The following is a 25,546-nucleotide window of genomic DNA, read 5'->3' as shown; positions in this document are numbered from 1 at the left end:
CGAGGCTCAGCTGTTTTCCAGCACGTACAATGCTCTATGTCCTGGCCAGTCATGTACTTTCATCGATTTTCAAATGCAGTTCTGCTATGTTCATTAATGAGGGTTGTCACTGGAAAGATACAGCAGAGGAAATAGGGAGCCATGTATAAATTTCAGATGGGCAGCAGTGGCACTCTTTAAAAACTTTATTTGTAGAACACTTTCCAAACAAGCAAACTACCACCTCATTGCAGAATGCCACACAGGGGCTCAGGTGGATTTCTGAACTCATTTTACTGCCAAAGGCAGCTGCAGCTTCACCAATTTAATACCAGTGGCTAATAATTAAGAAAGTAAACAACCACCAGCCTGCACTTACAGAAAAAGGCATACCAGATCAGTCAGTACAGTGGTGCCTCGCAAGACGAAATTAATTCGTTCCGCAAGTTTTTTCTTCTTGCGAGTTTTTCGTCTTGCGAAGCACGGTTTCCCATAGGAATGCATTGAAAATCAATTAATGCGTTCCTATGGAAACCGCTTGCCAGGCTGGCGGTGCGGAGAAGGGCTTTTCTCCCCACCGCAAGCCTTCAGGACAGGTACGGGAACAGAGGGGAAGGGGCGCAGCGCTTCTCCTCTGTTCCCAGGGCTTGCGGTGGGAGGAGGGTTTTTCCTCCCCACCGCCAACATTCAGAACAGCATTCTGAATGTTGGCGGTGGGAAGGAAAACCCTCCTCCCACCGCAAGTCTTCAGGACAGCCTTCCGAAGGCTGGCGGTGGGGCGGAAAGACCTCCTCCCGCCGCCAGCCTTCGGAAGGATGCTCCGAAGGCTGGCGGCGGGAGGTCTTTCCGCCCCACCGCCAGGCTTTGGAGCAGGATTCCGAAGGCTGGCGGCGGGAGGAGGTCTTTCCGCCCCACCGCCAGCCTTCGGAGCAGCCTTCCAAAGGCTGGCGGCGGGAGGAGGTCTTTCCGCCCCACCGCCAGCCTTCGGAGCAGCCTTCCAAAGGCTGGCGGTGGGGCGGAAAGACCTCCTCCCGCCGCCAGCCTTTGGAAGGATGCTCCGAAGGCTGGCGGCGAGGTCTTTCCACCCCACCGCCAGGCTTTGGAGCAGGCTTCCGAAGGCTGGCGGCGGGAGGAGGTCTCTCCGCCCCACCGCCAGCCTTCGGAGGAGGTCAGAGGACAGTGGGGAAGACGCGCTGCGCTTCCCCGCTGTCCCGGAGATTTCCCTATGGGCTTTCGTCTTGCGAAGCAAGCCCATAGGGAAATTCGTTTTGCGAAGCGCCTCCAAAATGGAAAACCCTTTCGTCTAGCGGGTTTTCCGTCTTGCGAGGCGTTCGTCTTGCGGGGTACCACTGTATCTTCCTATGCTAGTTTGCTAGATTTCTCCAGCAGGTATCAGACAGAACGTTCCTAGACACCTAGGCTCAGCTCTTGCAACTTTATTCAGAAATATTCTGTATTAAAAGTAATTCACTGTTTGATCTTTGCATGAGAGGTGCTAAGTTCATGCAGTAGGCTTTAGTTCTATTAGCACATGAAAAATCTCTCTCTACGCAGACACCATTATGGCAGGAAGGTGGGGAAGCTGGACTTAATAGAAGGTGAAGGCAAGACCCTTATTTCTACTACTTCCCCACAAGAAGCACTTTTGCCAGAGGCTGTTAGCAAACAAGTTTTTATTCTTCTGGCCCCATACATACATAATATATGGGGGTCCTGCCACCTCCACTCACTACTGCGCTGCAGCAGGAACAGGGGCCGGCTGTTCCTTCCTACTGAACGCTGATGTTGTGGTTAGGAAAGGGCAGTCCACAAAAAAGTCCTCTTCTGCCCAGAGCCTTGCTGCTTTGCATGGAAATCTAGGCCCCAGGACATCAAGGCCAACAGCTTACCAGGTGAGTGGGGGCAGGTGAGATTGTCAGTCAGGATTTGCAGTGTGAACCTTCACCTGGCAGGTGTCCCAAGCAGAAACCTGAAGAAAAAGACCACCACAGCGGGCTTTAGCAGCAGCAAGGCATGAACAAAAGGAACCCTTTTAAAAATTTATTTATAAATAATTACCATTTTCATTTTTTTACAAATTTAAAGACAACTTTACATCCAAATATCCTTGACTTCCCTTCCCCCTCCTCCCCTCCCTGGTTCATTTTATTAACTCTTTTATGCTACATATTCTATCCCCCCCCCCATTCTCGTTTTCCCAGTTTTATATCAAAATATTTCTTACTGCTGAATTTATTCTATTACTGTTAACATTTTAATGTGTTTACAATAATTCAGATATTCTACATTTCTTTTCAAGTCTTCCTTATACTTTTTTTTCATCCTGATTGCTTTGTCAGAACCCAAGTTATTAATCCAAACCTCTACGCTCAAATCAAAATGGCTTCATCAGATCTGTACAAGGATATGTTAACCTACCTCCAATTTAATTACAGTGAGTCTCAAGGACAGCCAAGTCGAGCAACTACAGTGTATTTAAGTTGGTACTGTTTCTTCTACACCGTCCCCCAAGAGAAAGAGTCCTGCTCACCATTCTCCTCGTGCTGCCACAGCTTCCTTCCGCACCAGCCGCTTCTTGTCATCCAGGGGTTTGGCCAGGGCTCGAATCACTCGTGGCTTGTAAGGTATCACCTGGTAGCAAGCAGAAGCCACCATCAATGAGGTTCCCACAGTTCCCATGGAGGTCTTAATACCTGTTTGTGCTAGCAACAGGAGACAAGTAGATCTTGGCACAAGTAAGGCAAATGTTGGAGCATCTGGCAAGCTATTGGGCAGATCCATTACTTACCACTGGAGTGGGGAGGGAGGCAAGTGCATGGAGGCACTGTAGCGCAGCAATGCGGATTGCCTGCAATATAAATGGGACATTTAGTCTTCTGCTGACCATCCAGGAGGAAACCGGGAGTATCCAGCTGCATAAAGAGGCTACCCAGTACTCACCATAGCAGGGTTGTCTGTCAGGCTGATAAATTTGCCCACGAGTGTGTCGACGTGCAGGCTCATGACGTGTGGCGCCTCGAGCAACAGCGGCTGTAGGCAGTGCAAAGTTGAGATCTGCACCACAAGGTCAGGACACGACAGAGCTTCCAGCAGGAGAGGTAGCAGCTGGGGGATAAGAGGGTAGAGTCATGGAATCAACAGACTTGTAGAGTTGAAAGAGACCCTAAGGATCATTTAGTCCAACTCCCTGCAATGCAGCTGTCCCACACAAGGATTGAGCCTGCAACCCTGGCATCTTCAGCACCATGCTCTAACCAACTGAGCTATCCTAGCTGAAAAAGGGGGGGGCATCATTCTTCTCCATAATATGCCCCACCCACAAAATAATTCCCAAGAGTTCTTAGGGCCTGGTGGTCAGCACTGCTGCACACTCACCGTAGGCAGCTCTGTCACTAGCACTGGTTTGGGCAGGTGGTTCAGTATGTGAGACAGGCCTTTCAGGTAATTCGCCTTCACATCTAGGAAGAACAGAAGGGCAAGGCTTAATCCTGTGGCTCCGAGGAGACTCATCCGAAAAGGTTATGACAGTTTAGAAATTGAATAGCAAATGACCTCTACAGAGCCTACAGTGAAGGTCCACCTCTTGCGAGTAAAGAAAAGCAATTTGTTTGTCCCATGTAACAGGCAGAGTAGGCGAGCTCAGAGTTCTGAGCTCTCCTACCCAAAATCATCTCCAGAAACTCCGAGGGGTCCGGGAAGAGGAAGAAAAAGGCGAGAGGCTCAGACTGCTCCTCTTGTTGTCAAGGGTTCAGAAGCTCCTACTGTCCAAAGAGGGCTACAAAAGGCAGGTCATGCAAGGAGTCCACAATTTCTGCAGACAAAAATATGCTAAAATGCTGCAGTAGCGTCCTCATTTCAATTTGACCATTATTCCAACTGTGCTCCTCCTGTTAATTCAGATGCTTTCGGTAAGAAATGGGACAGAGGAAATTCTTACCAGGAGCTGCTGTGTGGAAACCCTGCACCAACTGCGGCACGCACTCTGTGAAGAAGCGCTGGCGGAACATGAGGCGCACCTCAGCGTGGCAGCTCTTGCCCAGCACATCTGGGGAGTCGGCCATGAGCAAGGCAAGGCCATCGCCCACCGCAGGGCCAAGGACCGTGTCCCCCAAAAGCATGAGGAGCTGTAGGGTAAAAGACAGGAGCCATTGAATGTGGTAAGGGCACAGTGGCCTCCCTGAGGGTCCCAGGCCTTTCCCAGAAGCTCACCTTGTCCGTCAGGTGTGTGGTTAGCGGGTGGTAGCGTAGCAACAAAGCCTTGCTCACCTGCAGGGCAAAAAGAAAGGAAAATTGAGCTCTGTTTCTGGCAGAGACGGGAGGGATGGGGCATGGCGGAAACTCACCCACAGCAGCAGAGTGAGGGCTTGGCTTTGATGAGGACCCTCATTCAGGCCATGCTCCAACTTGTTCATGGCCAGCTCCAACAGCTCATCTAATTGAGGCCCTGGAAAGGGTAAAGAGACTGGCTGTTGTTCCGGGCAACTTCTTGCATCAGTCAAGCAGGGCAACACTTAACACAGCCCAGCTCTGAGGTTTCACGAGCCTCTGAACAACATCCCCAGCCCTTCAGTCCTAGGACAGACATAGGCTATTACTCCATCGGTTACCTGCTGGGTGCTTGTTAACCAGTCCTGCAAAGCATTTGGCAGCAGCTGTGGCAGTGAAAGGGCAGTCACAGGAGCAGCTCAGGGCTAGCAGTTCACGTAGCAAGCGGTCTTGCTGAGGAATTGGAACCTGAAAGGAAGCCAGAGCGTGGGGAGGCATGGAGGCAACAGCAGAGCTTCAAGCTGCTGGTTCCCAGCATCACTTGCCTAGGGATCAGACACACAAGGCAGGATGGATAGATCCATTCTCTCAGCCATGAGGCAGCCTCCCCCCGCCCCACCAAATCTTCCCCAGGACTCACATTCCTTGGCAGTGAGCAGACAAAGGCCATGAGGAGAGCAACAAGCCTTCTCTGGGCTGCCATCAGACACTGCCCGTCCTATAAAGGAAAAGAAATATTGTTTCCACTACCAAAGTCTCTGGCCACATTTCCCTATACGCAGCAGCAGCAGCAGCGCCTCACTCATGCAAGATACCTGGAAGGGCTGGAACGTGCTGGGAAAGGTGTTTCCAGGTTGGAAGGAAAGCTCTCCATCCAAGAAGAGGGGAACCACTTTGGAGACACTCTGGGCAGCCTGCCTGCCAGGAAGAAGAAACAAGAACACTGGTTTACATCACATAATTCATTATTTATATGCTGCCCATCTGACTCCGTTGCCCCAGCCACTCTGGGCAGCTTCCAACAAATTAAAACATCAAACATTAAAAACTTCCCTATACAGGGCCTCCTTCAGATGTTTTCTAAAAGTCAAGATAGTTGTTTCATTTCCTTGACAGATAATTGTTTCATTTCCTTGACAGTAGTATAAAAACACCAAGGAGGGTAAGGGGAGACTGCCTGCACTTCTGTTCGTGGAGTTATGCTAGAACCTGACCTTATCCAAAAGCACTTGTCACTCTGCAGGGACAGAGATCACAGGATGGCAGCAGCTGCTACTCACTCTGGTCTTAAGTGCGTACACGCACTGCTGATGACCGATACCATGGCTGATAAGGCTTCTTCCTTCAGCAGCACACTGCTTGGCAATGTATGGGAATTCTCTGAAAATAGTCATGAAAAGGGGGGGGGGAATAAATGTGAGGGGATGGAGACAGTTCCTGGAATCCCATCAGCTGCCTTTCAGTTTGCCACCTGCATAATGGACACCTGACAGGCACTCTGAGATTGGCCCCAAGTGGGTAAAGGCCAGCCCAGCACAAGGGAAAGGTACCTCCCTTTCTCTCAAGGTTTGAAAGTATACAGAACCCCACCTGAGCTATGGGTACTGGCCTGGTTTGGGGAGCACAGGGTCTGTGCTCATCTCCCCACCTTACCTTGCATTGCAGCCTTGACTGCTAAGCCCACCAAGCAGGGCACCACAGCCTGGTGGAAGTACCAGTAACTCTGAGCATCTTGCTGGCACTGGAATGCTACCTGCTGCAGACTCTGGCACACAGACACCACAGAGTGGGTATCTGCAGGTATACTCTCTGCAAAATAAAAAATCAAAAGAGCATTCAGGGTGGAGGTTACCGGTTCCAAGGTGTTTTTCTTTTTTAAAAAAATACTAATACATTATCACCAGGGCCATTTAAAGGCATCACATTGTGTCAGAAATGGGTTATGGGCCAAAACAGTCAAAGACTGATGGTCCTAGGCTTCCAACAACAAGCTGTACTTCTCCTGCTAATGACAGAATTATGGGACTGTAGGCACCTAAAGGTTACCAAGGCTCAGTGTACTAACAGCTCTCTACTAACCCCTTCCATAGGAACAAGGAAGCTCGGCCTTACAAGGAGTCAGGCTCCTGGGTCCACTTAACTCAGAGCTGCCTGCACTGACTGGCAGTGGCTCTTAAGTGTTTCAGACAGGAAGTCATGGAAACATAAATTGTAGGGTTGGAAGGGACCCTGGGGATCATCTAGTCCAACCCCCTGCAATGCAGGAATAGGCAGCTGTCCCATACAGGGATCGAACCTGAAACCTTGCCATTATCAGCACCACGCTCTAACCAACTGAGCTATCCAGTCTTTTCTGGAGATGGCAGGGATTGAACCTGAGGCCTTCTCCATGTTTAGCAGACGCTCTACTACTGAGCTCCAGCCCTTCCCAATCTTACACATCCTATTAATGATACACATATGCTGAGCCCTTCTGTTATTGCTGTCCCAAGCACTGGGCTAGGCTCCTCGCTTCCGAAGTATCAATAGTTTATCACATACAATTCTTACACTACCTTGCTGAATCTGCTGGAAGTGCTGCAGGAGGACTGGAACTGTTTCCCTCACTATACTAGGGTGCGTGGACACAGCTGCTAGAGCCTGCAGGCGACGTTCCTGCTGGGATGGATTGCTGTCCTCCTGAAGCTCTGAAACAGCACACAGAACACAAGAGCTAGTCAATGAATTTGTCCCTAGGGACAGGGCCATGGAGGTACCGCCTTCCACCCCTCCACATGAACATGGATTTGGGAATGGTTGATTCTTGGACCTGGAACTAACCTATCCGTCTGCCCGTTTGGCCTTACTCACATTCCTCAAGGCAGAGAGACCGGGCAGATTCAAGTCAAAGCCCCCTGCAATGGCTCTGCCTACAATGCTGCTAGCACTCAGGGATAGACGCTGTGAACTTCTGCACAAATGCTTAGTAAAGGCAGCCTAAGAGAGGACACCCACTTCCCCACAACCCGCCCAACTTGCATGCTGTACCTGATTGCAGCCCTTCTGAGAACTTCTGAACCAAGCACTTGCTGAAGGCTTGTGGATAGAGGGGAGCCAGGCGTCCAGCCGCCTCCATAGCTACCATGCTGCAGGGATAAAGGAGTGTGCAAAGATGGATGAACTTGTTGGCCACTCAATACCGTAAAGCAACTCACAGATCTTTCTGTGGTAATCTAATTTTATAATTGTAATATTGAGCTGTGTGTGCACTACATTTTATAAATATGTTCCCTTGATTACAAGAGCTCTTTGGACAAGAACGCAGCTTAGACAGCGATGCAGACTGCCCAGGTTTTGTTAAGCTCACTCTACCCGGGTTCATCTAAGAACTTATCAGAAGAGAGTGGGATTCTCACATCACTATAGAAACTATGAAAAGGTATCACTGGATTTGTTTGGGAACTGTCCTGTGACTCGCAGGTTTGGATGCACTGCGCACTGAATAGGAAACGCAGAGGCCAGAGGAAAAGATACAGCACTTGAAATCTTAAAACAAACAACAGGATGTTACCAAGCTAGACATTTTTTTTTTAAAAAAAAGGATTTAAAGAATATTACACTATGAGGGACATTTTTATGGAAGAATGTTTAACTACACTATTGGGTTCAGTCTGAAATGAATCTGTGCTAAGAGAATGAGGATATGAGCTCTATTCACACATTAGAACAAAGCATGATAAACCAAAGGATGTTTTAGTACAAAACTTAAGATTGAAAAAAGATCATAAAAGCAGTATTATTAAAGCCCTTTTCTTAATTAAAACACATGCAAACCTTAACAGATGCAAACCTTAACAACACCAAACAGAAGCAGAATTTTGGATTAAGAAATGAGTAATTCATGAGACTGTGTTAGAAACCTTGTCATTTGCCATTTATAGGTAGTGGACTAAAATAATGTAAACATTTTCAATATTTAGAAAGAGATAAGCCCAAAGACAATTCTGAGAAGTTCAACAATGCCTGCTGTTTCCCTTGCACCCACAGGGTCCAGCTTTGTTTCCACCCCTCACCTGGTCTGGGAATCGTCCTCATGCAAGATTAACTTTGTAAGGTGATCCACAAACATCTCCACATCTGAGAGGGTCAGGAGCCCTGAAACGGAAGAGAGACTGAAGTTCAAAGCCTTTCCTTTCTCTGGTAGTAACACTCTGCTATCATTGCCAGTTTTACTATACAGTGGTACCTCGCAAGACGAATGCCTCGCAAGACAAAAAACTCGCTAGACGAAAGGTTTTTTCGTCCGCGATTTGCCTCGCAAGACAAATTTCCCTATGGGCTTGCTTCGCAAGACGAAAACGTCTTGCGACTTTGTTAAGCCGTTTAAACCGTGCTTCGCAAGACGGAAAATTCGCTAGATGGCAAAAATTGCGGAACGAATTAATTTCATCTTGCGGGGCACCACTGTATTGCATTCCACTTCCTAGAGGCTGCCTGCAGCCCATATAGTCCAAGTTATGCAAGGTGGGGTGGGACAGTACCTAATCTGATTCAAGTCCAGCTGTCTGGCTGCACACACATGATGGAAACAGGTCTGTGTGCACGCTAGATGGATCTGTAAAGGAATGCACACCAAGGGGAAAATCTCTAAACAAGCTGTAATTCTTCCATGACTCCTGGGAGTAACCCACAGATCAACACATACCTTGCAGTGATCCTAGAAAGGTCAGAACCCGGATGCCAACCAACTGAAGTTGTACACTGGACTCAGAAAGTGCAGAGAACACCACGGAACACAGGGCATCTTTGAAACAAAGCAGTGGACTCTTGTCTGCAAGGGAGAGAAACAGGCACACAGGCAGTGTCATGAGACTGACCATCCTGGGCACGAATCACTAGAAATTACAAGGTCCTTGGTAGGGGCGCTTTAACTTTCTAACCCGGAGTCTGAGAGGATTGTGATCAGAATTTAGATAGCAAGGAATGAGAAACTTCCTAAAATTCTGAGTGGTCAGCACTGGTACCTGGATAAGAAAAAAACACAGATGGATTGCTCATTAAGAGCAGTCACCCACCAAGGTTACTCAACTGCAGTCACCATGTCATCCTGCAAAAAGCATTTCTACTTGGTCACTGAAAGCCATGCTCAAAGAAACTTTGGTTCTGGAATATTTGGCTGGGGTCCCAATTGCACTGCATTTAAAGCACTCTCATGCCGCGTTAAACAGTCATGGCTTCCCCCAAAGAATCCTGGGAACTGTAGTTTGTTAAGGGTGCTGAGAACTGTTAGAACAGGGACTGCTTGTTAAACCACTCTGGGAATTTTAGCTCTGTGAGGGGAATACTGATCTCCAAACTATCTGTTGTTTAAGGTGATATGATACTGCTTTAAATGTGTGCTGTAGTTGGAACCCAACTCTTGTGCATGCATTTTCTAAGACTTCTCTCACCAACCACAAGGGCTAGAATTTCTTCTGGGAAGCTATCCTGTCAAACTCTTTGTTTTTCAATTCTGTTGTCTCCGCATTTATCTTCTCCCTATTACTGCACCTATCTCACTGCCCGCCCCCCTTCCCAGACAGGCCATTGCTAAATCCCATAGATTAAGGTGACTCTTCTCTGCAAACAACTGCTCTGGGCAAGACAGGAACATTGGAAGCCCAGGATGCTGCAGAAGGGCAGCCTTGCTAGTAGGAAACAAGAAGAATGGAGGACCATCTCACCGTCTTCCTCAGGCCCCCACTGTTGCCGCAGCTCCAAGAAACCAAGCAGAACTTCCAAGATTGTCCTGTGCTGGCTACTCTACAAGAGATCAAAAAGGGCAGAGGATGGGTTGAAGGGACTAAGACACAGAAGGAGAGACAAGATCTGCAGGCCATTGTCCTACATGGAATATGAGCCCAAGCATATGCCTGGGGCAGGTATATGCCACTAAACGTCCCTTAATATGAGATTGGAGTCACCTAAGCCCCTTTCACTATTCTCCATCACAAGCATATTCCGCTCCCATTTGTTCTCACCTGCTCATGCTTGGTGTACTGTTCCACCAGCAAGGGAAGTACACTGTATGTGATCCGGTAATAGGCTCGCAAAGAGGCCCCTGCAGCCGCCTGCAAGAGTTTGGCACTTGGCCACACCAGCTTCATGTCAGGCTCACAAAGATGGTGTCTGCAATCTGAAACAGGTAAGAGCGCTTGGGAGACAGAGTATCACTCCCAATGCCACTGCAGAAATCCCAGCAAGAAATAGCACTACTTAATTCCACCAGCTTGCAAACTGCAAACAGTTTCAAACTTGCTGCCTTCCCACAAGTCAGCTCCAGTTTCCACCCCTTCCCTCCAGTCCTGTAAGCCAAATCATGCCTGCAACAGCATGACAAGATATTTTTCCCTTGGGGAAGTGGTCATTTCCTCCAAGCAGCAGTTTATGAATGAGAAATGGAAGGTCTTTCACAGGACTGGAAAGATGCTAGGAAAGGGATGCTGCTCCAAAGGTTACCTTGCAGAATGCCTGTAAGGAAGGAATCTAAAAGATCCTCATCATCGGAACTGAGCACCAAGCGGGACAGACATGTTGACAGAGCACGCAAAGCAGACAGACCTTCTGCTTCAATCTTCTCGCTTGCTGTCTGGAACACCTGTTGAGGAGCAGGAGGGGAATCAGCTGTACAGTGCAGACAATCCTGCAAATAATCCAGTCAGTGATCCCGCAATCCAGCAAGTAATCCAGTGATCCAGCCAGTGATCATAATGAAAGGGGGGGAAGGGGGTTATTTGCTTCTTTATAGGTCCATCAAATATTACAACAGCCTGATAATTCACTGTAATGAAACTACTGTATTGGCCCGAATGTAAGTCGCACATGAATATAAGCCGCACCTTTAAAATTCAATGGGGGAAAAGGGGGGGGGGGAATACCCGAATATAAGACGCTCCCTTAAAATTCTGCATGCACTCACACCCATTCTGTTTTACCATATTTCTGTTTCAGCAGCAATATCGTAAAAGCCAATTTTTGTAAGGTCACGAATGTAAATTTAAACCACACTCTAACTTTTCACAGTCGGAATTTGGGGGGGAAAGTGAGGCTTATATTCAGGCCAATGCAGTATATAATGTTTCAAGCAGTCCCCAGGCACAGAGAGCAGGAACAATGTAATGGATGCACTTTCACAGGACACCAGAACAACCTTGCTTTGGGAATCCTCACTCCTCTCACCTCCCTGCGCAGGGATGACCAAAGGCTGGGTAGGAACTCCTTCAGCTCCTTCTCCCCATAGATCATGCAGGCAGCATTCTGCAAAAGAAAGAAAGGTGGGGGCGGGGGGGGAGAGAGTCAGACATGAGTCATCTGGGGTGTGCTGTTAATTTGCAGTCAAGATGCTGCATTACCTAGAAGCAGCACCAGAACCGCCGCCACCCCTTAAATCAGCTTGAAGGGCACATAAATCCCAGTGCAGGGGAAAGAGAAAAGTGCATGCTTGCTTTGAGGAAAGCTGCAGGAGCAGAGAGGGCTGCATGGCAACCTACTGCGGAGCCTCGATACCTTTGCTCAGTGCTCTTACCAAGGTTTGCAGGGAGTCCAGCTTGGCACTTTGTACGTCAGAGTCCATTTTCTCAATGAGCAATGGGATCAGGAACTGTAAGGAGAGAAGATCCTGGAAATCTCAATATACTTTGCTCAGCATAATTTGGGGTTATAATATACCTCAGAAGATCAGACCAGGAGGTCTCACAAAACAATGTAAAACCCATATAAAGAGCACAATGCAATACTCCCCACTGACGCCACCTTGGTGGTGACTGGGTATTTGTGTTAGAATACTGCACAGTCTGCTATCATCTTAGCCAAGAGGGGAGTGTCCATCATTGTAGAGGGCCTAGATTCACTCATGCAGGCAGGAAGCTACCACTGGTGGTTTTGCTGGCAGTAGCCACTGGAAAGCTCTGAGAGGATCATCAGGCTCTCAGCTGCACCTGCCTGGAACTAGTGTAGCAAAAAATGAGGAAAAAACACTCCCCACCTTTTGCCTGGCAGGGCTTTGGATATGATGCTCAGGTGCTTCAGCTCTGCCCACTGCTGCCTGGCCAGGGTTAAGATTGCTCCAGCAGTTTCATAAACTTCTGACTTTATTCTAATTCTATGAGGGGCAAAATATACCTACCACGGCAGCAATTTGTGTAGCATATGGGCCATTTCAGAGAGCCATTAATCCCAGCTTTTTTAAATAAAAAAAGCAAATATTTATTTATATCTATAAATCAAGCCCTCTGTCCAAAGTCTGATGGTAGTAGCAGTTTGAAAGATCAGTGTTGGGAAATGCAAAAGGACCAGAGAGTAAATTTACTCCCCAACTCATATATCTGCAATAGACTGAAGTCTCAAAGTTAAGGGCAAAATTATCTCTACAGTATGCTTGTTCTGGGAATAAATGCATTGGCTTATCCTAATGAAGGTTCTGACAATGTGATGCTCCCATCAAGAGAAGGAGGAATTTTCACCTTGCACCCGCTTTGCCCTTCAAAAATCTTGTCCAGAGCAGCATGAAAGGTGGTGCAAGGGGGAGGGAAGATCTGCAATCAATGTTCCCTTCCCCAACACCTATATATTCATAGATGGCTTTTTAGGATCCAAATTGTTGTGCACCACTACAGCAACATCTTCTGTTGATGAGGATAAACTATTACAAATGGCTGCATTATGGGCCCCAGTAAAGGAAGTTTTTAATGTTTGATGTTTTATTGTGCTTTTAATTCTGTTGGGAGCTGCTCAGAGTGGCTGAGGAAACTCAGCCAGATGGGCAGTGCATGTATGTATGTATGTATAATAATAATAAGAAGAAGAAGAAGAAGAAGAAGTCCACCCCAACTCTGTCAATGTATTATTGCTCAACATGGTGTATCAGGATGGGGACCAACTCTGCTACAGGGTCTCAGGAAGAACCCACAGGGCACAGAAAACAGACTTCAGCCATGATACACAATGGCCCTACCTCAGCAAAAATGGGAGTGGAGGTCAGCACTGCCCGCAGGCTGATGATCAAGTCTTCTCTCTGGATTCCATGAGGATCATTGGAGGGCTGGAACAGAAGCAAAATCGAAAGATTTAGACATGAATGTACTGAATAAACCCCATCTCCATAGGGACACCCCCAGTTCCAGGCATTACACAAACTATCCTGCTCCAACACCCATATCCAAAGCATTGTGAAGGAGGGACAAAGCACCAGATTTACTCACTCACAGGGGTAAAGTCGATGGGGAAGTAGCAGGAAGTCACCTCAAACAACTCCTCTGCGAAGGGCCCTGAGAGGTGAAGACAGCAGTATGAGTTCTTTGAGTGACCAAAACAGTTAGTCACAAGTCTGGACATGGACTATTTATTTGCATCCTATTTAGTGCTACCATTCTCACAGGTCACCAAGAGAGAGAGAGAGAGAGAGAGAGAGAAAGAGAAAGAGAAAGAGAAAGAGAGAAAGAGAAAGAGAGTGTATGTGTTCCATGGCCTCAACAGCAGATATAACCTGTGGTTCTATGTTCAATGATTCCAAAGCTATGCACACTTTAACAAGCTCCCCATTCAGCCTGCATCCTCACACACCGCAGGCATGATAAGAAGTTTAACAAACCAACCAACCACTGCCAACATGGGCTTCCCCACACTGCCAAGGCCTTGGACATACCCAATGCATAGCCCTTCACAATGATGTCTCGTACAATCTGGAAGGCTATTAACAGGTTGCGTGGGTCCTTCTCTCCATCCATCACCTGGATGAACCCGAAGGTGAAATCGGCACCCAGTCCTTTCAGTTCTGCAGGAAAAAGCATCAGGTAAGGAAATTCCCAGGGTTTTCCAGCAGGGTGTCCGACTCAGCCCCTTCCACAGCCATCCATCTCACCTGCCTCTCGGCTGCTCATGAAGTTAGTAATGATACTGTAGATTGTATGGCGATCCGCTTGCAGCAAAGACTGGAAGATAAGAAAAGCATAGCTGGGAAATAAAGCAGTATTACGTGAACCTGTTCCAAGCCTTAAGAGATTTATGTTTTTGTTATGATCCCTCTCCAGCTCATGTTATCATACTCTGGTCCATAGATTTGGGTGCCTAATTTGCCAGAAAGACAATTAAGATACTGCAGGCAAGTCAGAAATTTACACACACCCAGCTGAAGGCCAGGACCTTCCATAACATCCTCTCTACCTTTATTTTTAGTCTTGCTGAGAGTATCTCCAATTCCCTTAATGTCCCATGTAAAAATCAAGATATACACATTCACATCGGAACTAGAGGTATTTCACAGCAGAATTTGCATACATTACCACATACAAAGGATACATGTGTCTACTCCTTTTATATTTAATTACTCAAGGCTCAGAGAAGTTGCCACAATCTCATCTTGTCCACCCACCCAACTACTCTTTCAAATAAGGTTATTAATAAAGGCAGTGGGGAGTTGGTAAAGAATGGCAGCTAATATAGTTACTTGCCAAAGGCAACTTAACAAGTCATGATAAATTTGAACCTATATCCAACTCCGGTGCACTATTCCCCCAGGCCGTGTTTCATAGTTTTATTTATTTATTCAAGAACTATTTCTAGCCTGCCTTTCTGGGCAATGACCATCCAAGATGACTTACAACAACGGCCCATTACAAAATATCAGTAATACAGCCATAAAACCACCAAGTCTCAGATTTTCTAATATCGTTTAGACAGTGTCAAAGAGCGGAGGATATGATTCTCCGAACTTCTGCCATGATCCAGTGCTTCAATTCTCTTGACAGCAAGAAAATATCGATGAGCAGGTCTTAGCCAAGAGAACTACTGTGTATTGTCCACCAAGAGGGACCACAGGAGGTACAGGATACTTCAGGAACTAGTTTAATAATAATAAGAAGAAGAATGAGAACAGAAAGGCTGAAGCATGGATGTGGAACGCAAAGGCAAAATTAGAAAGTCTATCAAGGCTTCTCTGACTTACCTGGACATGAACCTCCTGGAAAATGGCCTTGAGAACAGACACTGCCAGACCTGGAGCCAACGCCACACACATACTCTAGAGACAAGGAAAGTAATGGTAACAACTCAGTACCCATCTACATGTAACGGTGGCTACCGGTTAGCATGTTTAAGGCCCCAGACTGCCCTGTATGGCATATTATCAGTAAGTGCAATGGAAACAAACAAAAGAAGCCCATCATTTAATCAGTGTGACAGTGACCCAATCATTAAGAGAGAAAGGGGGGAAATTCACTGTTAACTAATCCCTATAAATCCCAAGTAGATTCAGAAAAGATTCTTTCTACACCAGCACCTACTACCTTAATCAGCCTGTCTTGCAGCAGCTTTCACTGGTCTCAGTTAAATGAGCCAGAGCTGTCAATCTGCTATCCTTGGGGCACCCCAATTTTCTACCACTGAGCAGATGAATAGAGAGTGTCCCCAGTTTTGTCATAGATTGCTATCGCTAGATTATTTCTGCAAGGCTTCTTATGAAAATTATTTGCTTCTTTGTAATAATCTTATCAGGTGATCCATTCTGTATTTCTGTTTCTTTAATATATTTTGCTCCAATTTTATTGTGTTATGATGTTTTGGTTTTAACCAAGATCTAGGGCACCATATACATATACTTTTATATTAAGTTGCAACACAGAAATGAATAAACGAGAATGACTACCATGAAAACAATTCTCACCAGAGCTTTGAGTCCCTGCAGCACAGAAGAAATGACCAGGTGATGATCTTTCAGCCGGTTCTCATAGAACAAGACCAGGTGGGACACTGGAACAGACAAACATTATCAGAAACTAGGGCTATAGTGGTAGTTGGGCTTAGCTAACACAAATAGAGATATCCATGGGGCAAATTGGCATCTACATCAGCCTCAGCAGATTTGAAAGGATGAAGGAAAATGCAGAATTATCACAGGTCACTTGGCAATACAGGCATTCGCCCCCTACTTTTGGCTCCTCAGACCTATTTTAAAAAATTCATCTGATGACCGATAAGTGGTTGCACACAAGCATAAAATGCCTAACACTATGACCAAAGAAACAGCAAGAGGACATTCTGAAAGGGAAACTGCAAGGTAACTGAACACTTAAGATCTCCCATCTCATAGGACATTCTGTGGTGCAGAACCATAGATCAGACCGCCACTAATCATGTGTTCTTGGGATTGCAGATATTATTAGGATTATGATTATTGAAAGTTAACAATGAATATGCTACCCACATAGCTCTGGACCACAGCATGGTAAGTAGGTTCCTGCGAAGCCACTCAGTGATGGGCACTGCTAAGGCTCTGAAACTAGCTTATACTGTACACATTTGGGAAAACTGAGGCAGGAGTCTCAGTATTCCAGGAGAGTCATACCATTAAGTCAAACCCTCCCTCTCTGTGTCACCCTAAAATCCATAATCCTCTTGAAAGTACAAAATACGTTACTCCTTACTGCTTCGGTAAGGCATTGCCTTCCATCTTCGCTCTCTTCCAAACATTTAACTGCTTTCTAACAGAAAGTTAGAGCTTTCAATAAACCTGAGTTCACCCCAGTTACTCAGCAAAGAAGCATATGGCGTGTCAAAAACCACTGAGTCATTGAATCCTGCCTGCCTAACCTCCTGCTGCTAATCACTACCTCGGGCATGATCCCTTGAATGCTGAGGCCAGCTCCTGAAGCAGCACTCTCCATGGTTGCAAAAGAGTGAGGACTGAGCCCATATGCCCTACCTTCCCGCTCTTGAAGGAGGGAGTAGCATTGCAGGAGGACTTCAGAAAGTGTTTGGATGCCCTGTGCACGCATTCGAGGATCTGCATTCTTAAGAGGAGACCTGTATTTATAGACACAAAATGAAGATTTTACAGGCCATAGCAGAAAGAGAATCAGTGAAATATGTTGGGGGGGGGGGCAAAGAGAGACAATATTCTGATTTAATTTGACGATTCAGTTAAGTGATCAGTTTCCCTTCCATTTGCTCAGGGCTTCATAAATTATGGGCCAACATAAAAGTGATTAGGAGAAAGGCTGTAGCTCAGTGGAAGAGCACTTGCTGTGCAAGCAGAAGTCCCAGTTTCAATCCCCGGCTTCTCCAGGTAAGGCTGGGAAAAACTCCCTGCCTGAAACCCCAGAAAGCCAATGCCAGTCACTGTCAACAATACTGGGCTAGATGGACCAATGATCTGACTCTGCCCAAGGCAGGTTCCTATGTCCCTACATTATGTGTTTGGCTTCCTCCCTTTTGTCCAAGGCATCATGATTTATTGGCTGGTTTGGGCTAGTTTAGCTTTAGGGAAATGGAGCCTAGGCCCCTCCATCATCTGACCATCGTCTGGGCAACAGGAGTTCAGAAGCTTTGGCTTCTCTTCTTGATTAACTACAAGCTCGCTGCATCACTTAAACCTTGACAAACTGTGGTTAATCTTCACTGTGAGAAGTGGAAACAAGCCAGCTTCAAATCACAGTTAATGAAGTTGGCTTGTTTTCACTAACTATTAAGATTAACTACAGTTTTGGGTTCACATGACATACTAAACCATGATTAATCTAAAAATGAAGTGAAAGTTTTCAATCAAGTGGTGACTATGCTGAATGAGGCGTGGGGGCCAGGTAAGTGTGAAGTCTGTGGGGAGGCTAGGCTCAATCTGAATTGATTTGCTTATTTATTTTTAATTTGTACTTATAGCCCACTCTTCACCGAATGGCCCCAAAAGTATCTCAATTAAAGCAATATCTGAATGCAACCTATGACTTGGATTTTGTAGCCAACCATTTTGTCATGGTAGCCTGTGCTGATGTCTAACCCTGCCACAATATGCTCAGCATCAGCTACTGGCACATTACTGCCGATAGAAGACTGCTATACAGTTTAAGGTAGGGATCAAGAAGCTGTGGCCTTCTAGTTGTTCTAAGACCTCAGCGCCTACCAGTCTCAGCCAGGATGGGCCATGGTCAGAGATGATAAAGGCTGCTGTGGTCCAACAACACTGGAGAGCCAAAGGCTCCCTGTGCCTGGTTTAAATTCCAATGAATTCAAGGTTGGTGGGAACCACAATAATGAACCCAAAGCACAAATTAGATTAACAGTTAAAATGCTTCTGCACTATCTGAGATATATACACAAAAAACAACGTTTGCAGTTGTTTAAAGAACACTGACGTGTCAATATATTCTTCTTTGCTCTGTTCTGGTTCACCACAGAGGTGCTCTTCACTCGACAGACACTTCCTTGCAATGAGCAATGACTACATCTGGCAGTCTGACCATCAGGATAAGAAAGGGAGTTTTCATTTTTCCCTTTCAGGCTGATTCCCACCAGAGCAATATACTCATATTAGGAATGTGAAGGGAGTGTGGAGGGAGAGCATTTGAGAGAATAACTACTTGTCTAGTAAATTTGTGGTCAAGGTAAAATTTAAACAATGATTTCCTGGCTTGCAATCCAAATTTAACCTTGATGCTACATTGAGAGGACGGCTTACCACCACCATTTAATGTAGCCACCAGCCTAGGCCAAATATCTACCCATAAGAGTACCCTGCAGTTTATCTGGTTGACTAAATGGAGGCGCTAGCAACTGCTCTGCTAACAATATGTACACCTAACTGCCATGGAGGCACTCTCCTCTCAGATTGCAAGGGAAATACTGGGAAGACCTGAAAGCATGTAACCCAAAACCTTTAGTTATGCAATGCAGCTGAAATTCATCCCAATGTCAGGATAGCAAAATGCTACACATTATCACCACCAAACCCACAATGCTATTCCAAAGTTTCACGATACCCTAATAATGTAAGTCATTTTATCTGAATGGAATTTTGCCCAGCATGGACAAAGGGCATCCATCAGGCAGGCATTAAGCACTGAACAAAATTCTAATGTTGTTGCAGTAGTGCAAAGAGTCATCCTCGACACTGGTATACATACATCCCAGAGCAGTAAGCTCTTACTTACTTACTTACTTACCCCAAGTTTTCAACAACATCTAAGATGGTGCAGGTCCCAGCTTTTACTCCTAAGAAAAAGGAAGTATCAAAAGGTTAAATCACGATAGGTAGTTAGTTACACCATACTAAGCAGCACTTCTTAAAACAAATTTAGACATGGGAATCCATGTTTCAGGTACAGTGCAACTTGCCTTTCTAGTTTGCACAGCTCAGAGGCAGAGCACATGATCTGCATACAGAAGGTCCCAAATTTCCTTCCAGGCATATCCAGTTAAATGGACCTTTTGCTTGTATGGCACAATGGCTCAATTGGTATAAGGCAGTTTCTTATACTTATCACAAATTGAAAAGCATTTAAACTACAGGAAAAGAAGTGGGAAGATGCATTTGCCCTCCACATCTCTGCTTCTCCAGTACAGTGCTCTTCCCCCACCACAAGCAAGCAACACCGTGCTAGTCTGTCTGTCCTAGTCTTTTGAAAATGGAAGGGTTAGCTAAGATTCCTTGCAATGCTTCTTCCAGCCAGGAAAATAATAGCCAAGAAGCATACTGCCTCTCTAGGCTAGCGGTAGATAACCATGTGGTCTCCAAATGTTCTAGACTAAAATTCCTATCACCCCTAACCATTAGGCATGCTGGATGGGACAGATGGAATCCAGAAATTTTAGGAAGTGTCAGGGTGCCTACCCCTGCTATAGGCCCTTAACAAAACAGGCAACCTTTCCCAACTATTTGTAAAAAGGTCTAATTGCAAAAGTGAATGGCAAAGGAACATCAGTTCTCAAGCTAGTACTGACACATCTCTGAGATACTGTGCAGTTCATTTAATTAATATGCCTTGGACCAAGTAAGACTTAATTAAGCAGGTGCTCATACAGCTACTTAAAAGCTTATCGAGTGCTACAGAAATCACAAAGACAGCATACAGAAGCAGAGCAACAACTGCTGGCAGTGAGCAAGGCACAGTTGACTTAGTTAGCTTTTCGTCTGAGGATGGTGTGTTCTCCAGGGAAAGTAGCCTGCCAGATCACTATTCAAACAACCTCTTACACAAGCAAAAATGCATGTGTTTGTATACACCTGTTTGAAAGACTGGGATACACAGGTGACTCAAGGCAAACATTGCTTAACCCTGTCCCCAACCCTAAACGGTGGCATAATACACTTTCTTTTTACACCAGAGGAAAAAGCCCCGGTCAGCTTGTCCTAATCAACCTTGTGATTAGCAGTTCATGGGTAGCTGCCCTCCTTTACTCAATTCACTTGAGCACTCACCTGCATTCCCAGTGACAAAGAGGAAAGGGCACCTGTCATTATACTGCACTGTGTTGCTGCATGCCTGCTGGCAACTCCAAACATGAGGACTTTGCATCCCTGCAGGAGTCCAGGAGCAGTGAGTTGGCCTTATCACAAAGGGTTGCAATGAGCCTGAAAAGGCAGTGGCTGCTTGGGTCTGTGGGTATGTCTTTGCCACTTGAGTGCTCACTTAAGGACAACAGCTGCTTGACCTCAGATTATGGCTGTGATGATAAACACACTTATTAGGAAGTAAAACCCAAAGAGTCCAATGAGACTTATTTCTGAGTAAGTTTGCTTAAAATTACACTATATAGCCAATACATTTTAAAGCTTCCCAAAATTTCAAAAGACTTTAGTCATCTGTTCCCCTAGTGACATTATGTATGTATGTATGTATGTATGTATGTATGTATCTCTGGACCATTTGCCTATGTTGCACAGACAGCTTAATTTTTAGAGTTGCACAATACATTTTAAATTATGCAAAATTTCATCCAGATGCAGAAGATTTATTTATTTCATAACATTTATATGCCACTTGATGGCAGAAAAATCTCAAAGTGGTTTACAAAAAGAAGTTCTACCACTGAAATTTAAACTGCCACCCACATTTCACAAATTTAAATGTTTAAATTGAATTTTGAAAACTTATTTTAAGTTATTCCAAAGTTCAACTTCAGAAACTGCAAATCAAGAAGCCAGTGGCAACCATCCCATCCCTGCTGAGCAGTTCTCAAATCACCTCATTAGCAGTGGGGAGAGCTGTCCAGCAGCCTCCTTCATTTTCTCTAGATAAAGGCATGAAACAACCTGTCACTTGAAAATACTATCTCTCTTACAATTAGAATGGGGAGGTGGGAGGAGACAGCATGGGAGTACAGAATATCTTCAATCAAGTTTGGCACAATTTGTTAAAACAGCTGATAGAGTGCTGAAAGAGCAGTGTGAATGAACCAATTATAAATCCTGCATTCTATTCTTTTTATCAGCATCTCACTCTCAAAAGTACAAGGCGTACCAATTAAAGAGCTGCAAGATTTATTTTCTTAGGAAGCCGTTCTGAAAGCCAGGAGAACCATATTTCCAAGAACACATCTATACTTGAAGGCTGGTCCAGAACCTCATTTGGAGAGCCTGTGTTGCTTAAAAGGAAGGTTGTTTAAAAGTTACTGCACTCCTGTCCTCTTCTCAGCTGTATCTGGGGCAAGTTCAGATGTGTTAACTATGTTCAGTATATCATTATTCCCATTAGTAAAGTTGGTGTCCTGTATGCATACACATTGGATGCCAAAATGAGCCCAAAGAGAAGGCAGTGACAGGTTCTTACATACTGGGGGACCCTGAGATAAGCAAGACAATATTGGGTTTGTCTTTAGAGATCCTCAGCTCTTCCAAAACACAAGCAGGGTTCAAGGGCTGCACATGCACAATGCCCCCATGCTGCTCTGCAATACTGGCAACAGAAAGCAGCACACAGAAACACAATGCCCTCAGCCTCTGGAGTTGGGAGTTAACTGAAGATCTATCTGTGCAAGCATAATTTCGTGGTTCATGAAGTTGGAATAAATAGTACAAATATCTAAATGCAGATGACATCTACATGTGGATGTCATCTCATTCACACAGTCCCTGATCCAGTGAGAGTTAGAGATATCCATGTGGATCATTGTTTCCATACACAGATCTCCTTAGGTCAGGATGAGGAAGCATGGTTGATTGACAAGAGAAAAGTTTAAAGCTTCACTCTTTGTCCTTCCATCTTCTTCCATTCCCATGCATGTTTTTCAGAAGGCCACAGTGAGTATTTAAATGAAAACAATGTGTTTAGTTTGTTTTTTGGTCCCTATGTATATTACATGCCTTACCATAAATTATCAAATTTTGTTGCAGGTCTACACTTACAATACCTATTATGAACCTCACCAATGCTACTAAAGTTTGCAGCATTGGCAAAAGCTGTAGCTGTGCTACAAACAGCCTTACAAGTACTACTCACCCCTCAGAAATCTAGGAGTCCTGAGTTCCAAAACTCACAGAGTTATATGGGTTAACTTGCCTTCATGTGGAAACATGGTAAAGCAGCTCTTCATACAGCTGCAGCTACATCATGATGAATTCCTAAGTGGCTACCACACCACAAATAGTCATCTGAATTATGATAAACCACCTATATTTTCTTATAAAACGTTACGTAAACAAGCCAGTGTTTCCAGGAAGAAAAGTATGCCTCTTCATAATGATAGAAACTCAAGAACACTTCAAAATCCTTTAACAGTCTTTAAATGATTCGTTCTTCTCTTGTATTTTTAAGGTAGCTTGGGTGATTAAGGGTTAGGTTTCCCTATCTTTTCATAGTTTTACAGTACAGGCAAAGGAAATACGGTACATTAATGAATGGTAGAAAAGAACAGGTCAAGGAAACAGGAAATTATATTGAGTATGCCCAGGTCGGGCTTTCTGTTGATCTGATCCCCTGGAAAAGTACATTCCTGCAAACACACATATGGTTTTATCACTAGTCAGCCTTGCCCACAGCAGCCTCCTCCTACCCAACCTCAACACACGCGTCCAGCTCATTATCGTCTCTGAAATAATCTTCAGGAGGCGAAACAGCTCGTTACTTTGCCCCTAATTAATCCCGTGCGTCACACTGCCTCGCCCGATCAACACCCTGCATGCGCCCACCGTTACCGCATGCCCGACTAGCCCTAATTAATGCCAGTACGCCTGATCCCGATGTGGGTGGATGGAATGAAGTTAGGCAGAGGCACTCTGCACACGCCCAGAGAATCTCGTTTGCATTCCTTTACACACTCCCCCGAATGAATTCCGACAGTGAATTCCGATCCTGAGCACAGATCCAACTGGGCGATCTTTCTCCCTGACACCTAAGCTCACCTCCTCCTCCGTCCCCGCAGACCACCCCTCGAACCGCCGTTTCGGTTCCCCTCCCGCCCCGCCTGCGGCACTGCCGGAGCCCGCCGCCTGCTCCCCGGCCCTGGCCTCTGCCCCCCGCCCTATCCCCACACGCACCTTCCGCCGCCTCTCTGGCCGCGCCTTCCCGCTCCCAGCCCGGCAACAGGGACGCGTCCGCCCCCACGTCCACCTCAGCCCCACCGGCCGCCATGATAGAGCGGAGAATAGCAGGGCAGGCGAGAAGCGCACAACGCGCGTGCGCGTCCCCTCTGTCACGTGTGAAAACGACAGGGGCAAAGTGGGCATCACGTGGCAAGAAGCCACTCCAGCAATGGGCGCAGTTCGCGGGAAGGGCCGTGGAAAGGCAGGGGCGCAGCCCGAAGGGAGGTGGCGGGCAAGCCCGTCAAAGGTCAGGGCGGGCGCCTTAGGCCGGGTCACGGAAGGGGTGGGTTTTGCTTTGCGTTAAGAGGGCGCCCAACACGCGGGAAGCGCAGAAGTGAAGCTCAATGCGGCTTCACACAACCATCCCGCCGATGCGAACAGGCTTCCACGCGCTCGAAGGAGGAGAAGAGCGCTGCGTTGCGTCTGCTGGAGACGTAGAGGCTCTTCATTCTCGGAATGCCATCCCCGGATATACAAAGAATGCCACGCGCACTTTTATGATTTTGTTATTAGAAGCGGCGGCTTAGTGCCAAGATGCAGAATTGTTTTCCATTTGCTTTAGGAGGCCTAAAAATACCAGGCAAGCGGGCAAAACACGTGCATCCAAGGAAGGAAACACTCAGACCTCTGGTTTCTGTGAGGAAATCGTTTTAGCCGTCCACGCTCCAAGTATAAATTATGGCAGCGGTTCTCACATGTATCCGCCCACCTACCCGCGAACTGCAATACACTTGGAGGAGGAGGAGGAATGCAGTGATCAGGACAGGGATCATTGTGGTTTGGTGTTAGTGGTGGAATGGACAGATCTCAGCACCCAGCATCCTGCTCCACCTATTTATCTTTCAGAAGTCTGCTGTCTTTGCTGGTTATCATTGCCACCTTCATAAAGAAGTCCCATCTCCAGTGCTAAAGAATGAACAATTACAGTACATTTCCAGTACATTTAATGCTTACAGTGTGCAAATGGTTAGGGTATTTTTCAGTAGGATAAATATGCACATCTAATCTTTTCCCCTGAGCAAAGGTCAGAGAAAGCTTGCCCTCTGAACTAATGCAAAGCACCAACACTAATGTTGTCTTGGCATTTACTAAAAACTAATTAATTTTCTCAGGCCTTTGCTGGCTATTTATATATGTTGGTTTTATTTTTTTTAAGTTATGTCTGCCCTGGCCTATCAACTGCTGCTTTATTTTATATTGTAATGTATTTTTTAAAAAATGTACACCATCTTGTGGTTTCAAATTAAAAACAGCATGTAAAGATTTTAAATAAATAAGGACATTTGTGTTTGTTGTGGGGGAGGAAGGGAAAGGAGAATGTTAGCCGCTTTGAGACTCCTGAAGGGGAGTGAAAGGCGGGATATCAAATCCAAACTCTTCTTCTTCTTCTTCTTCTTTTAAAATACATTATCCTTTTCTACAACAAAACAGTGCTTATTCCCAAGCAAATGTATTCTGCATCAGGGCAACACTATTCCTATAGTTATGATGGTGCTATGATTTAAGTGCTCAAGTTTTCAAAAAGCAAAAGTCTGCATGCTCTTTTTAAATTTCTTTAGTATCTGGATTAGCAAAGTTTTCTCTCTTTTGCTTCAACATCATAGCAGTTGTAAGGCACTGATAACAGTTGGGGTGAGAAGAGGCATGTTAATTGTGTACTTCAATTGAGGTATACAGACAACTATCTAAACCACACACACAACTCACACATACTTCAGAAAGGTCATTAAGTCTAAAAGGTCTAAAATTACCTAGCTGCACCACTTACCAACGCAGCGTTACCTTCAAAGGAATAGTTATGAGATAAGAGATATAATGGAAGAAGTAGGATAGTAATGACATATCCAACACTCTTAATGGGACTAACAGCCTGAGAAAGCGACACCTGGATTTGAATGTGTGTGACCCCATTTGGGGTTGGCCAGAATGGTAATTGACACCAGAGATCAGAACAAAATCCTGAACTTGCAAAGTCCTGTCTTCATAGCATCCAGC

The 25,546-nt window shown here is 45.7% G+C and overlaps 1 protein-coding gene across 1 annotated transcript; it reads right to left on the bottom strand.

Annotated features, from left to right (window-relative positions):
- Positions 1-1,635: 1,635 nt before the first annotated feature.
- Positions 1,636-23,669, bottom strand: MMS19 (MMS19 homolog, cytosolic iron-sulfur assembly component). Its single transcript, XM_081192374.1, has 31 exons — positions 23,507-23,669; positions 19,194-19,242; positions 16,961-17,061; positions 15,923-16,008; positions 15,206-15,280; positions 14,123-14,192; positions 13,907-14,035; positions 13,468-13,529; positions 13,217-13,303; positions 11,789-11,863; positions 11,443-11,520; positions 10,723-10,861; positions 10,245-10,399; positions 9,948-10,026; positions 8,930-9,055; positions 8,298-8,379; positions 7,273-7,370; positions 6,801-6,932; positions 5,899-6,054; positions 5,526-5,625; positions 5,061-5,163; positions 4,886-4,963; positions 4,587-4,713; positions 4,323-4,423; positions 4,189-4,245; positions 3,917-4,103; positions 3,355-3,437; positions 2,920-3,084; positions 2,768-2,827; positions 2,510-2,610; positions 1,636-1,948 (listed from the first exon to the last, which is right to left on the bottom strand). The coding sequence occupies exons 1-31, from the start codon at positions 23,598-23,600 to the stop codon at positions 1,921-1,923; spliced, it is 3,063 nt and encodes a 1,020-aa protein (XP_081048500.1). The 5' UTR covers positions 23,601-23,669; the 3' UTR covers positions 1,636-1,920.
- Between the last annotated feature and the right edge of the window lie 1,877 nt (positions 23,670-25,546).

The sequence above is a fragment of the Podarcis bocagei genome (assembly GCF_964188305.1).
Source record: "Podarcis bocagei genome assembly, chromosome: 4".
NCBI classification, from domain to species: Eukaryota; Metazoa; Chordata; class Lepidosauria; order Squamata; family Lacertidae; genus Podarcis; species Podarcis bocagei.
Note: the sequence above shows the minus strand (reverse complement) of the source record. Positions and strands in the feature narration are given on the sequence as shown.

Excerpts from the sequence above, each read along its gene's own strand:
- MMS19 (XM_081192374.1), bottom strand. The coding sequence starts at position 23,600 with ATGGCGGCCGGTGGGGCTGAGGTGGACGTGGGGGCGGACGCGTCCCTG. Across the intron at positions 14,036-14,122 it reads CATGAGCAGCCGAGAGGCAG|AACTGAAAGGACTGGGTGCC; the intron begins GTGAGATGGATG and ends TTTTTCCTGCAG. Across the intron at positions 8,380-8,929 it reads CTTTCTAGGATCACTGCAAG|GGCTCCTGACCCTCTCAGAT; the intron begins GTATGTGTTGAT and ends CTTCCGTTTCAG.